Below are 15457 nucleotides of genomic sequence, written 5' to 3'. Positions count from 1 at the left end.
ATTTTGCCTTTCCGGGTTTTTGACCCATTATATTCTCAATGACTTAATGATAATTACAACAGCATTTCCATGGTGAAGTCTTCCCTAATTTCCAAGATTGTTCTTCCACACCTAACTGTATATGCACTTAAAATATGTTTTGCTTATGTTGAGAGGAGATATAGTATGTCAATAAAATGCCCAAGGTCAGGTTACAGTAGCCTTGCTTACGTGATTGTCTTTAATAGGCTCCAGCCTTTTCAGTACATGCTGACATGGTCTTTGACCTGCATTTGAACTGCATAATGTTTACAACTACAACAGATGTGGGACAACCCCAGCAGGGAGTCTCCTACTAGTTCCTGTGCAGAGGAATTTCTTATTGTCTATTTTCTGCGTATTAACAGTTCACATGAGGTATGAGGTGCCGATTAAGGAAAAAAGCACTCCAAATGCATTATTTAATAGTCATGGGATTTACAGCTTAAACTTGCACAGCAATCTTCTTTAAAAAGTATCTAAATCTGCTTCAGTTCATGTTTTTTTTTACATTGCTGTGTTTTCTATAAAAGTATTGGATTGATAACGATTAAATATTCCAAAGCCAACAAGGAAGTACAGTATACAATGATTGATTCTAGGAATTATAATATACCCACCAGCCAAAATATTAGGAATCCCCACCAAATAATTTATTCTGCATGGCGGTACACAGCAATAACAGCTTGAGTAGGATGTGGCACACATTCCAGAAGGCTTCTGAAATATTTGCAGCCCAATTACATTGCATAGTTATAGCAGGGCTGCCCTTCAAATGAGATAATGAGAATGGCCGTATGGGGGAGTAAGGTGAATTTTCCACTGATTCCATCAGTTGCAATATATAGTAATTGAGATGTGCACATTTTTCTGGGTTGAGAAGTTCAAACTCACCACATATTACCTGTAGTTCTGAGATGCAGTTCAAACGTAAGTAAAGTTTCATCGGGAAAAGAAAGATCCATACTTAGAACGAAAAGACAATGGTTCTGACCAACAGGTATGAATATTGCATGATTATCATTCTTTTAAAAAAAATAAAATTAACACAGCAGTGTGAAGTGTGTCCTTTCAAGACATGACAAGTCTTCTTTGAGCTTTTTTTTATCAAGATACTTGTTATTCTATCTTGTTATCATTTATAATTTCAATACTGGGAATTTTAATTGTGATTCAAAGTGAGAGAATGAGCAGCTATGTAATAATTAATCACACAACACATGCTCATGGCTGCAGTCCAGACAGACACTAATTTTGCCAAGAGCTCGCTTTCTCTAGCACTGCATATTCATCGAGTGACTGACGAATTACATTATCATCCTTTAATTCAATTAGCAGTTAACTGAATTTCTGTAGCACAAAAATTATTCTTAATGAAAAATGAGTAATTATTAAGCTATCATATCAAACTTTCATCCACAAAATTGAAAGTAGTATAATCCACTACCTGTTGAACCAGTAAACCTTCTTTTCCATGCTATTTCATCTAAGAAAAGCTAGCAGGTTAAATGTTCAAAAGCAATTCAGCTCAAATGCCATTATTTATACAAATAAGATTCTGTAAAGACTCCATGTAACTCAGGTAGTCAAAGTTATGAGCTATGAAAATTGTTGTTCAATATGCATCAAACAAGAGAGGCACTGGGTTACACCCTAGGGTGTCATTACACACTGTGAACCACAAAAGCAAACGCTTGCCTGGCTTAACAACTCATTTGCTTGAATCTTTAACAAGGACCTCTGCTTCTGCTCGACAGCAACAACAGTTTAGCTTAAGCCTGTAAAGGCTTTTGAAAAGTCTTTTGAAAGTATCATGAATATCTCAGGCACAAGACCACCGTCTTCTTGTCATTTTATCGGTGCACATAAAAATGGAAACCACAAAGAAGCATTGAAACAATAAACCACAATAAGACAAACACAATTTCACTGTATTTCCTTTCATATGATGCTTATACTGGACCAAATCCAATATGTCCAATACGGATTAGTTTTAAGACATTCTCACGTTGTTTCTCATCAGCCGCTTTACTTTCTGAAATATTTCATATTAACTAGGATATTTTTGTCATGCAAAACATACTGGATCTAAACCACCTGTATGTTCCATCATCAAGTTGTGTTTAGTCCTAAAATGAACTTAAAACACACATTTCTAGCACAATATTTCAAGATACATGTCTTCCAATTATGAGAATGAAAAGAAGCAATCACTTTTGACTGTACAAACAAGGTAAGATCAATTAGTTAAAACACAACTGTTGATGTGTTTTATGGAATTTTATATTATTTATCTTATAGTACTTCATTGCATAGAATGCCAAACTCCAGCTGCTGCTCCAACATCTGGCTTTCAGTCAGCAACAGAACTAGAAAAGCAAAACCCAAAAGATTAAAACGCAAACGCATATACAGTAGATACAAATCAACAAAAACTCACAAGAGAAAAAAAAGTCTCTTTTTCAATGAAGTTCTATTTTGTTGAAAAAAATAAAGTTGAAAAATAAAATAAAAAAACTAACATTAGCTTTTAAAAAAAGGTGCAACTTATTCTAAGAAGGCACTGGCAGTTTATCAGACAATAAAACACTTTAAGAAAGAAGCAAAATAGTTTGTCTTTTGCTATTTTAAATGTTGTAACTGCAGTATGCCCTCAATTTAGCACTGATCACTGGGACTGGGATTGTACAGTTACTGGCTCACTTATTTTATTTATTTCTTTTATTTTTATATTTATATTTTATCTTTTAAAAAGTCATTTATGTACTGATACTTGAATGCTTGAAATGCCAGATTCACTCATCTGTGAAATTTCATTGCAGCATTTCAAAAATTTAATTTTCCGTTTAACAAGCTTATGAAGACAGGTTCCTTAATGCATTATTAAGCTCAACAGTCTCCTACCGGGAAGGCAGCCTCTTTGATCAGGATCAAGATCATGATTGATAACTTACAGAGTGAGGGCTGACATGACGGTGTGTCCACAGGAGCTCATTATGATCGTAAGAGCATTCAGCTGTCGCTTATTAAAACCTGTGTGACAGCACTGACTCTGATGGAGCACCCCTCTGGTGTCAAATAACTTACAATAAAAGAAACTGTTCTTCTGCCACTTCTGCCATTGTTCCAGGTCTGACATGTGTTGTATTCAAAACACAGCCTAACGTATATATATATATTGAAATGCGATATACTGTAAGCTGCGTCCCGATGTCGCTTCTCCCATTAATGGGCCAAGGTAAACAGCAACTTTAAAATGAAACATATTGCTTGTGGAAAGATTGCTTGGCGCTATCTGACTGGGAACAACGGTTAGGGCTCACCAATTACTGTATCTATATTTTAGCAAACCTCATATGTTATTAATCGGATTTATTAGATGAATTTCTATCTAAAAAAATGGTTTCAAAAGCTGGTTGCTGGTTGCTTTGAAACCAAGGGAAGAGGTTTTCATGAGTAAAATTAGACTTTAATTTGTAATAATAATAATAATAATAATAATAATAATATTTACAGTATACATTACAGGTGGTATAATGGTGCAGTGGTTAGCATTCACATGGGTTTCCTCCCACACTTAAAAAACGTACCAGTAGGTCAATTGGCTTCTGGGAAAATTGGCCCTGCTGTGAGTGTAAGTACCCTGCGATGGACTGTCGGCCCTTCCAGGGTGCACAAATTGGATGAAGTAGTTAGAAAAAGGATGGACAGAGGAAACATTCACAGTAATTTTCATTGTACAGGCAGCTTGTGGCTGACATGAGGACAAATGTTCGTCCCCGACCAGGACCGTCTCAAGCTGCTCGAAAATGACAGGACCTGCCCTTCTCTTCCATACAGCACTACCCTCTTCACAACCTCAGCTGAAGGTGGTCCTCCTAGGGATATGGCATGAGAAGTGGCAGCACATGTTTCAAAACCTTGTGGAATTCATGCCATGTCCTGTTCAGTGTGGTCATGCTGGTTGCACAGACCCAACACCTGACCCTTTTCAGGGGGGGGGTTCCTAATATTTTGTCAACTGAATGTACAAGAACAAATGTGAATACTTGAAACCTCCTAGGAATGATCACATATACTGAACCATAACCCGGTATTTATAGTATTTAAATGCAGCTTTGCCTGCAACCTTGTATTGGATAATGGGGTTTGAAAATGGATGGATGTAGCTTTGATATTCACATATGCTCATGAAATCAAATCAGAACAGCTGTAGTCAAAGTCCCTGTTTGATCATCACTGCAGTTTGCTCATCCCTGTGCATTTTCAGAGTATCACCACTTAACAGTCTTTCTGCTGTGGCCTCTGGGTGATTTCTTCAGTATGAAACTCTCAGTTCAGCACAGCATCTGACCTATTAAACTAACGAGGAGGGAGGATGAGCTTATGTTACTCAGTTAATTAATTTTGTGGTTAAATGAAACAGATCCCAAAAGTCACTGTTGCAAACCCCTTAAATTGTTGCAACCACATAAATTGCAATTATACAGCTTTGAGACATACAGCACAGTCATATTTAATCACAAAGACAAATGATGTAGAAAAGCAAATACCAAGGCCACACAAAACTACCTTAAGATTTATTAGTTTTCCAACTTGCGCCTGATATGTTTTGAAATACTCTACGTTGTCACCGAATCCACCAGCAGAAGAACCTTAGGCTACAGCCTTGCGGTCACAATACAGTACATTACTGTAACTGTGATGCCCCTCATAAAATCCTTTCATTCTGCAATGAAGCATGTGTCTGAAGAGGCCCACCCAGTGCGTTCTTTCCAAACCATGATTACAATGGGGTTGTCTACTGAGCTGCCCAGTTGCCCAAGTAAGAGTTTCTAAAATTGTCTTAAATGCACCTTTGGTGAACGTTTTGTTCATGTGCATCTAGATATCTAATTTGCAAATGTTTGTTAGATTAAAGATTGAATTTTTTCAATATATTATCTAGAGAAGGAGAGAGTAATTTTAGACTCATGCCTTTGGTGCAGGTGGTGCAAATTCAACAGATGAGCTCTGAGCTGAACTTACTGGTGATTAGTGAGCTTCCTCTGTCCTGGGTCCACCAAGCGCAATGTGTCCCGGATGACCCCAACTTTCACTTCTTCATCCACTGGGCTGGGAACATACTCAAACACACCCGGGGACACCTGAAAATCAAAATCCTCTCTCAGCCCTCAGAACTACTTGTTTTACTGAACACTGGGAAGGCCAAGCAGCGTTTAACTTAACCATGTTTCTGTTCTAACATTCATTCATTCAGTCAAATGCCACTTCTACAGGAAAAAAGGTCCTATAAAAAACTTGGAGACTAACTGCTTCCAAGAAATATGAATGAGACACAATGAAAACAAGATGATTTATATCTAAAATTAGATATTAATTATACTAAATACCTTAAAATCACCGTCTTGCTTTCTTATTCTTTCACTTCATTACTTAATGTGCCATGTCAGGAGCCGAAGATAAAATAGCAGTTGGAATAAAACTGAAGTTTGCTTTTTCTCCTTCTTCAATGGAAAGAATGACATTTTCTTACCTCTTGTTCGTGTTCGATTCTCATACTAGGATTAGCATTAACCTCCAGTAAAATGGGCTTCAGGTTTTTCATCAGCAGAATGTCAAACCCTAAAATCTGCACAGAGATAAAAATAACCATTTATGAACATGCATTCAGTTCTGGATGATATCAAGTGGTCAAATTACTAAAAACGTATTCACAGTTGCTGGTTGGTTTCAATTCTTCATTATCGTGCTTCATGACACACATTCAGGAGCCCATTAAAAACATGAGATAACCAAGGGCCTCTTTTAAAGCCAATAAGAGACTGAGAATATGTTCAGTTTTAACATTTACAAAAAAGCATCTCTTTTGGATGCAATAATTCTAAAATTATATATTTAACCTTGTGGAGGCCTTGGTTTCTGCTGAATCCTTTAAAAGAGAGCCAGGGAACATGAAGCACATTATTTCAATGAGCTAAACTACTGTCTTATTCTGAAGCCTATTTCACTTTTTGACACTTTCTGAAGAATGAATCTAGGGTAGTTATTCTAGATTATTGACAGTCTCACCTGAAAGCATGTTGGTCCTGGCTTCCCGGCAGGAATATCAGCCTGATAATAGACCTTAAGCTCAGGCACCAGTGCAATTACAGTCTTAATGACCAAGGAGATAATGTCTGACCATACTTTCTTGATGTCCACACCTTTGGAGGCTAGGCGGTACAGAATGCTGGAGAATGTTCTCTTGCTTCCTGTGTTGGTGTTGTCTGAATGAACAAAGTTCCCGCTGTGGACATTTAAGGAATAATTTGTCAAGTGCATGAAGACATGGTCCAGGTTTTTTTGGTTGGGCTCCTGGTAAGGCTCTGTGCAAAACCTGGATAGCCCCTCTTTGGCGATGTAAATCTCCAATGGGTCCAGAGACCTTACCAGGACATACAATCTGATGTCAAATTTGAGTTTGTCGACGAGCAGTGGCTTCTGGATGTATTCCTGGACCACAGCGTGCTTGCTCTGGGCGTTGCCCATGACGCGGACATCACTGGGATCACGAATGAGGTAGATGCCATCACCCTGGGATCCGCCGTCAGGTTTCACAATGAAGGTCGGTTTCCAGGAAGGGTCCTTGTCTTTAGCAATGCGGACCTGCGTGGCAACAACAGGAATTAAGCTAGGAAATACAGCCTGACACAGCCGGGGCACTTACCATAAATTAGAACCATTCTGGAACCCAGTGGCAGCATCCAAAATTATCCTCATTCAGAAAAATGATTTCAATGACCAAGCAAGAGGACTGTTAACAATCAGGCTGATTGGATAAATTGTTCCCCTTGCACAGTAGGCAAATAATGGCTTCCAACCACAGAAGGGATATGAAGACCTATTTTGTCACGATGGTGAATTTAGAAAGCCTTCACTTCTACATAATCACAGTAAGTTAAATATTTAACCCTTTGTCTAGTGAAATTGAACACGCAGTGTGCACGGTCTAAACAACTTTGTTTCTAATATATTATGAAGAAATGCCTTATGTTATGCAAGTCAGACATTGCTCTCACCTAGTTCATTTTTCTTTAATTAGGCTTCCTAGTGTACAAGCACAAAAGTGATTGTTCTTCTTTTTCAATTTTTCAATTTTGTCCAATATGGGAATAGCTGAAGGTAGCAGAGCAACTTTGTACAGTACTTCAGTTTCTTCAGTATGTTGTTGGAATTATAAATCGCTACAGCCTCTTCTGTATCCAGGGCTGGCTCTGTATACCCTTCGTGAAAATCATCTAATGAAGCCAGTGCCTCATTGGTATACCAGGAAGATAAATCTATTAAAAATCCGAAGTTATGGTATCAACCAAGTTAGCAAGTTTTGCGATTGCAGCACAAACCAAATGGAAACTAATGGCTACCATGACTGGTCATCTTCACTATTATAGTATCAACATTTGAACTACTTAAACTTCAACACTGTGGAACAGATAATTTCCAAAACTGGCACTGTAGGTAACATCACAGGTACGTGTTAAATGACACATAACACATACTTTGCTGTTCAAATTTAATCCACAATAACCTTAAAGCCACATCACTTTATTGCAGTATTTAATGGTAACAGATATTGCTTGGAAGCATACTGCTTGTAGTTTTTTGGTTTCACATTCTAAAAGAAATATATTTTATATTTTCTTCTCTTCACTTTCTCTATTTAGTTGGATGTTCTGCTTAAAATATTAATTCGCTAAGATGTTTCAAGATATATGGGAGAATGTTCATTCTGTAAGGTCATACAATTATCAAAACGCATAGAGCACAGATCCATCTTTTGAATATCTTTTAAAGGAAAAAGATTATGCACAAGAAGACTAAGGAATGAGAAGAGGTCACACTGACAGGAACAGAGTGTGCTGGCAGTATACCTTTGTTTCATACATGTGTCAATATAGCTAAAAGATCTTTTTAAACAGAGTACTAAAATGCCAGAAACGTACATTGGGAAGAATAATGAATACGCAAACCCTACATTCTTATCTGTGTTTTCACAGCTGTTTAAGTTAATTGTCTGCTGTTAATGTTATGAAGGTGATTTTTACAGAACTGCACAGTGTATAGCTGTGTGTTTCTGTAAAAATCTGTCTATAGCCAGTGGGTACATGTCCTTGCTTCACATTACAGGGCAAAGCAGCTGGAAATGGGTTATGGAATGGGTAAAGTCGAATTTTTTTTTATATCTGAGCTAAAGGTAATGTTCTTACCATGGATTGTGATCAACTAATAAAACTTAAATCCCTTCCTAGATTTTCGATCACTGATAAAGATGTGAATTCAGCTCGCAGACGGACTAAAGTTTCCATTGCTAACAAAAAAATAACTGAGCCTCTTAGGTGTTCTTGAGAAATTTCCTGTTCGTTTGCTTACTCTCAACCCCAAGGCTAGAAATCTCTGCCAAATAACTGACTTGGAGCAAAGAGAGAAATTTGTAAAGTAGAAACTTAAAATAAAGCCTATAAATCAAGAAATATAAATAGAAGAATCTGAGAATCGGATGCTTTAAAGAGAGATTATATAAACCAATAAATGTTCTATTAAAATAAGAGCTGGCTACTTAAGTAATCATTTGGTCTGATTAGAAAGAGAGGGAATGACGAGGTTTGATTACAATATCAGTACCTAATATCACTATGATTTTAAAACATGTGAGTTAATGAATTCAGTAAGGTCTGAGCCTTGAATAAATTCTAGTGTAACTAATGTTAGCAATTCCACAGAGGAGGCTCGGCTTTAACCTCTTTAAATGATGCATATTGCCTTGTTGGAATGCGCAGAGCTTCTGAACTCCCATTCCAGGGTTTCAAGCTGTCATATTCTGAAAAGCGCACTTCCTACTAGTGTGACATGTGCTCAGATGCTTGCAACACAAAACCTCCCAATGGAGGTGCTGCCAATGTTTATTAGCTTTATGTATGTTCAGCTCTACAGAGGATTTTCTCAGGGCTGAAGTGTATTTAAAAGTAAATTACTGGAATCTTGATGATCCTTTTTCATTACTTTCAATGGCCTTACCTCTGCAAGCAAGGACTTAGATTGACTGAAAAATGTGCTGAGTGACACCCAGCTAGTGGCAGGAGACAGAAGCGTGGTGGTCCTGGTTTAATTTAAGAACATCCTGCAGAGAATTAACTTTTGATACCCTATTGAATGAACTTCTGCAGTTTATTTACCACAATCATGGCACCAAGCAGTAGCAAAGTACAGATCAGTAAAAACAAGGTGTTTTTAAATTCCCTGTGGTTTCTCCTTTAGGTATCATATCATCTACTAGCATTGTGCCATGTATAAGATAGAAAAACAGACTTGATTCTTCAAATTGTTTTGCAAAGTGAGCATTGTTTCCCTTTTATGCCCTTCGAAACTGGAACTGGGGGCATAGCTAAGTGGTGGTGAGCACTGCCACACTAACAGCTCCAGGTTCTAGAGATGGATTTAAGCTTCTATCTGAGACTGAATGGAGGATTTTATAATAATAATTGCTTACACTTATATAGCGCTCTTCTGGACACTCCACTCAAAGCGCTTTACAGGTAATGGGGAGGAGAGCAGAGTAATGAAACCAATTCATAGATAGGGATTATTATGGCCTCCATGATTGGTAAGGGCCAATGGGAAATTTGGTCAGGACGCCGGGGTTACACCCCTACTCTTTTCGAGAAACTCCCTGGGATTTTTAACGACAACAGAGGGTCAGGACCTCGGTTTTACGTCTCATCCGAAGGACAGCGCCTGTTTACAGTATAGTGTCCCCGTCACCATTCTGGGGCATTAGGACCCACATGGACCGCAGGTTGAGCGCCCCCTGCTGGCCCCACTAACACCTCTTCCAGCAGCAACCTTAGTTTTTCTCAGGAGGTCTCCCATCCAGGTACTGACCAGGCTCACACCTGCTTAGCTTCAGTGGGTTGCCAGTTGTGAGTTGCAGAGTGATACGGCTGCTGGCATATTTTGCTGGGTGTTCTGGTTTGCGCTCGTAAAGACATTTCATCTACCTTTGACTGTCTATTCTAAGCTGTCCCTGTCTGATGAGCAACCCAGGAGGAAAACATGTCTTCTTATTTCCGCCTTGCACAAACATACTTCTTGGACCGGCTACAGTTTGCCACAACACCAAGATCAGTGGCATAACGATAATGCAAGCATGGCATTTGGAACAGCACGTAGCTAATTGGCTCAGCTTGGACTGCTCCAACACAGGGAGAACGGACCATGTGATCTTCTATTCTTCTCATACTAATGTTGAAGCTTTCTTGCTGCAAAGTCCCATAGTGTTTAAGGAGATACTGCATTGTTACTGGAGAAACAAAGAGGTTCAAACTGACAATGCTGCAAGCTTACAGCCACACAGAAAATCACAGGGCTTGTTTTATACATAGCACACCAATAATACTCTACCTGGGTTGGGTGGATTAACTCAAATCTTACAGGCTTACAGGAGAGATGGGACTCCAATGATGAGGTATATCCACAATATACAAATACAATCATAAACAGATGCAAATAAGTACTAGTAGGGTCTTGTAATTTTAATTTTAATTTTAATTTAAATATTTGGTGTCAATGAACAATGACTTTCAAGTTCTCGACAAAGTACAACAACTTCTCGTTTCAATTGTTTAATTTAAAAGTGATCTGTAAATGTATTCCTATTTTAATATAATGTGAGTGTGCAGAAGCATCAATACAAACTGAGGATTACCGAAGATCTAGGCAATATTAATACGAGGAATGCCTGATATTTACATAACATCAAGGTTAAACAGCACATACAGTAGTTTAATCAAGATTTTGATGCTCTTAAGTAGTTGCCAAGCATTTAAAGTTGAATAAAATATATTAAATATGTATTATACATCATTATATACTGATACAATTACCATTGTGCAAAGTACTATATAATAAACAAATCAATAAATCAATGATGGAAGATTTTGACAATCGTTTAACCCACATCAATCCAAAGTGCAGTCAACCGTAAAGATCAACATTTAACAATTATACACAACAACACAATACTGTTCACATGGTACTGTATATACAAATACTGTATGGGAGGTTACAAGGGCTTCTAGAATGCGTTAACATTTTCAGGAGATGTCCTTATTTTGCAGCACATAAGCACATACGCACAGCATATTTCTAACTGGGTAAGAGGTAGAATATTATGTTAATATAATTTATATATAACTGTATCCTTATGTTCATTTATGTTCATCAAAATAAAGTAAGACTGGAAAAGGTGTCACTAAGCCACCCAAGATTTATATAGTAATTTAAAAAGCCTAAAAAACAGAAGTGAACCCTACAGTTTTAATTTTATATTACATATTAAATATTACATCTTAGGCCCTATTAGTAAATACTAATGTGAATGAGAGAATTTGTAACTATTAAGACAAGATCACTATTGGCCATATATACTTTCTTGCATTAGGAATTCATCTTTTCGCATACCACAACTTGCTCTCCATGAGACACACAGACAGGGAGAGAAGCTGGGGGTCAGAGCGCAGGGTCAGCCATTTATACGGCGCCCCTGGAGCTGACAGTGTTTGGGGCTAAGGGCCTTGCTCAGGGGCCTAACGGATTCCTCTGTCGGCCATGGGCCATGGGATACGGGATACCTTCAGGCGCCACAGGCGCAGATCCTTAGCCAAAGTGTCACCGCTCCGTCTTAGTATGCATCACCCACATACATATGACCTAGCACAATGATGTTCAATCATTGAATGTCAGCTGTTACTATTTCTGCAAAAACAATAGAAAAACGGACTCGATTCTTTTAGTAAAAAAAGAGCACCAAAAAAGTTTTCTTTCATTCACTGCCATCTAGAGTACAAATAATTACAACATCCTTTCACATGAGAGACTTCTTTTGCTTACCCTCTCATTACACCTTACCCTCTGTAATTATTTTGCATTCACTTTCCCCAGAAAAAATATTGATTCAGTCTTTACTTAATACTTTTGTATTGCTCTACAATATCATTACAATGTGAGCTGTACATTTACAGCATTAGCTAACCAGTACTTAGTGTTGTATCAGATTATATCACCAACATGTTTAGGTTGAAGAACTAGGTAAAACTACATGTATATTCTTTTATTTATTAAATTTTCAAACCAACAATCTCCATTTTTGTCAAGTTCTATACTTTAAATGACTTTTGCTGAAACATTCGTGGAACACAACCCTGGAAATTGAAAAACAGTTGATACAGGGATAATGCTATGTCTCTTATGCAAATTTTGACTGTCACACCATTTCATCCTCCGTAAACAAGTTTCTGGTAAAAAAGCCAGGATGCCATATGTGATATTAGTCACATGGTGCATTCACATCAAATACTCCTATATAAGCAATCGATAACTGGCATATTCTCTATAAGCTCAAATACAAATGCTTGAACAGAAAGACACAGACTGGCAGAGACATTTTGGTCAAATGACAGGGATCCTCCTCCTAATCCAAAGCAGGGACAGTATTTGGCAGTTGCTGATACTGACACGTATGCATCTACCAAACTCTTTACATGAGCCTATTTGGGTTAAGATCTGACAACACATTGTAATGCCAAATTTCACTTTCTGCTGTACCAGATAAGCTTCTTTTGCAAGAACAGTTCAGTGAAATTTAAAATCCCATCCTCAGTGTTTTTAACTAAATGAGTTTAACACGGATCAAGGATATATGCAGTATACTGTGCACTGCATATACAGTATGTACAGCATTTCCTCAAAACCACAGCCTCAATCACACAAGACTGGCTCTCATTAAGCACTCAGCACGGATAGATTAAACTGCCATAAGATCTTGCTGACACATGTCATAAAAAGGCACAAGGAGAGCTCCCAGAAATGTCCATAATCATGAACCTCAAACACCCAAAAAGAGCCAATAATGTTAATGCCTTTTTTTTTCCAGATGGAGCACGATGGTTGTTTTTTTATCACAATCTTAAATAACCGAAATAACTACAAAAGAGGCAACACAGGAGATAACATATACAGGAGAAAATTCAAAACTGCTCATTTTAATTGACAATTTTTTTAACTTGTGATTTCATCGCCATTCTGTTCTTCACTATGTACACCTACTGAGGTATTTAACACATCATGCTGGCATCCAGCAATCACTAGATTTCACTGACTTTGACTCATCCATTTCTTAGACCTCTGGTGCCACCTTCTGTCTTGGAAATCCTTCAGACATTCTTCTGTATCTTATTCTTCTTTTTAACATCATTAGTTTTCCTTCACATTGTTTATGATTTATAGATACACTCAAAGTTTTTACTTGCATTAACTCTCTGTATCAAACCACCTTCTTTAGACATCTTTATTCACAGCACAGCTATATTGATTGATTGGCAATGAATTTACCTACAATTTTTTAACTACTCAATTTTCTATACTCTTTGTTTTTTCAAATTTATATATAAAGTACTGTATATAATCTGTTTCACACATCCCTGTAAATGAATCAGAGGGATGCTGGGTTTTGATGTATTAGCATTATAACCACAAAGCCTGTTGAATACTGGTTAAAAAGAATACATTTTTAAAAAGAGAAAAATAATAATTGCTCCATCATGTGGCCAAACTAAATGTTATAAGGAATATGCTTTGAACGATACTCAGTGCAGCTTGTAAACAAGTTCCATCTACTGGTAGTACAAGGACTAAAACCTTACAAATGTGAGACATTAATAAAGCTGAAAGCAGACTACTCAAGATCTCTGAATTTCCAGTTAAATCAGACTTTGCTGTGTCATTGCTTTGATCTGTTGTCTTCAGCTGAAAAACTCAAGTCCCTCAGAAAGGTCTCGTCTTTATTTAAAGGTCATTTGTGGTGACAGATGGAAACTGTAAAGGTTATCTATTGATATGATCGAGTGCCATAGTGAATTACAATTAGGAGCCAAGCACAAAGCCTCATTTAATAACATGGTTGGTGTCTGTCACATCAGTTCATTTTTTATGGCTTTTGTAAGCTTTAGCATTAAAAAAATGTGAAAAACACAAACCACTGACAACAGGGCTAGGAAGATTTTACCCCCCCCCGTTTCCAGTTCTGTTTTCTTTTCTAACACGGGCCTCCGTCTAGCCGACAAAAAATCCAAACACTCTACCTGAGCTGCAAAAAGCTGAAACTCTTCTGGCAAGATCCACGAGCGAGGGTAGAAGTTGTACTCCTCGGGAAACAGCTCCTGCATCGTACGCACTGCTCGGCTCAGGTTTATCTTGCGGAGCATCTCTATCATACCTAGAGATCCATTTAAAATAAAAAAAGGACCAAAAATGCAGTTATATCACCTGGAATCGTTACTGTCACTTCCTAGGAAGACTGAGGGTGTAAAAATAGCCAAGTCATAACCGACAAGCTTAGTGTGATAATATTTAATTTTTTTTTCAAATACAGGGTGCCACAGTAGCTGTTTATGTATATGTCAGTTTACATAAGAGTTGGACAATCCGTCTTTAGGTTTAGTGTGTCTGGGTTTTCTAGCTCTCTTCAAAGCATCTGCTCCTGAAGAGTTAAAAGAAGCTGCTATGATGGTCCAATTAAGGCAATAATGAGCTGATTGGTTGGACTGAACATCTGCAGACACACAGGGCCTGCAGGAACAGGAGTGCCCACCACCTGGCTTATCAGCACTGACAAATGGATCGATCTAATTCACCCCAAACCCCTACTGCTTCAGAGGATCAATCTTCAGATTGTTTGAAAAGATACTGCTGTTGCTTGGGTATAGTTTAATAGATACTAATTTATAGACAAAATAAACTGGATGGAAGCCGAGAACAAAGTAACATAACTGTCGTGAAGCTACTGTGGAAAGAAAATGCAATTTAAAAATAGGGTCAACTGGATGCACGTGATATACTCCAAAAGTTATTTATTATTTAACAAACTGTTACAAACAAACGAAGGACGACAATACTTTTGTCCTGACACATTGCAAGGTGCCCACTAACAAAACAACCCAATTTTCAATTATTATCACAGTACTCCTCCACCGTTAGTATAAATCACAACCTTTTGTGGGACGACACACATTGTGTACATGATGCACCAGAACAAACAAACAAACAAACAAACAAACAAATAGGGACATTTTAGTTCTGTTATGGGTCTTAGCTACATTATTTCTGTCTTATATAGATGTATTATATATACTTTTATGTTACATATAATTTATATATAACTGTATCCAACATATTTGCTACTAGAAAAAATACAGAAAAGCACAGAGTATTCATATTATTTTCTAAGCAAAGTACACAAAGATCATCAGCATCCACCACGAAAGACACATACATGAGGATGCACTATATTTTAGCTGTTAATGTGTTAATGTGACATAATGTCCTATAAAACTTTAGTTCTTTG

The 15457-nt window shown here is 37.5% G+C and overlaps 1 protein-coding gene across 1 annotated transcript in view; it reads right to left on the bottom strand.

The window, feature by feature from the left end:
• The window catches only part of ttll11 (tubulin tyrosine ligase-like family, member 11), a 58493-nt gene that overhangs the window by 34469 nt on the left and 8567 nt on the right, over positions 1 to 15457 (bottom strand). The window contains exons 3-6 of the mRNA XM_015367009.2: positions 14196 to 14329; positions 6091 to 6666; positions 5555 to 5650; positions 5047 to 5165 (exon numbers count right to left, since the gene is read on the bottom strand). Coding sequence (XP_015222495.2) covers positions 5047 to 5165; positions 5555 to 5650; positions 6091 to 6666; positions 14196 to 14329 — 925 coding nt within the window. The remainder of the gene's footprint in view (positions 1 to 5046; positions 5166 to 5554; positions 5651 to 6090; positions 6667 to 14195; positions 14330 to 15457) is intronic.

Source organism: Lepisosteus oculatus, chromosome 24 (genome assembly GCF_040954835.1).
Source record: "Lepisosteus oculatus isolate fLepOcu1 chromosome 24, fLepOcu1.hap2, whole genome shotgun sequence".
Classification (NCBI taxonomy): Eukaryota; Metazoa; Chordata; class Actinopteri; order Semionotiformes; family Lepisosteidae; genus Lepisosteus; species Lepisosteus oculatus.
Note: the sequence above shows the minus strand (reverse complement) of the source record. Positions and strands in the feature narration are given on the sequence as shown.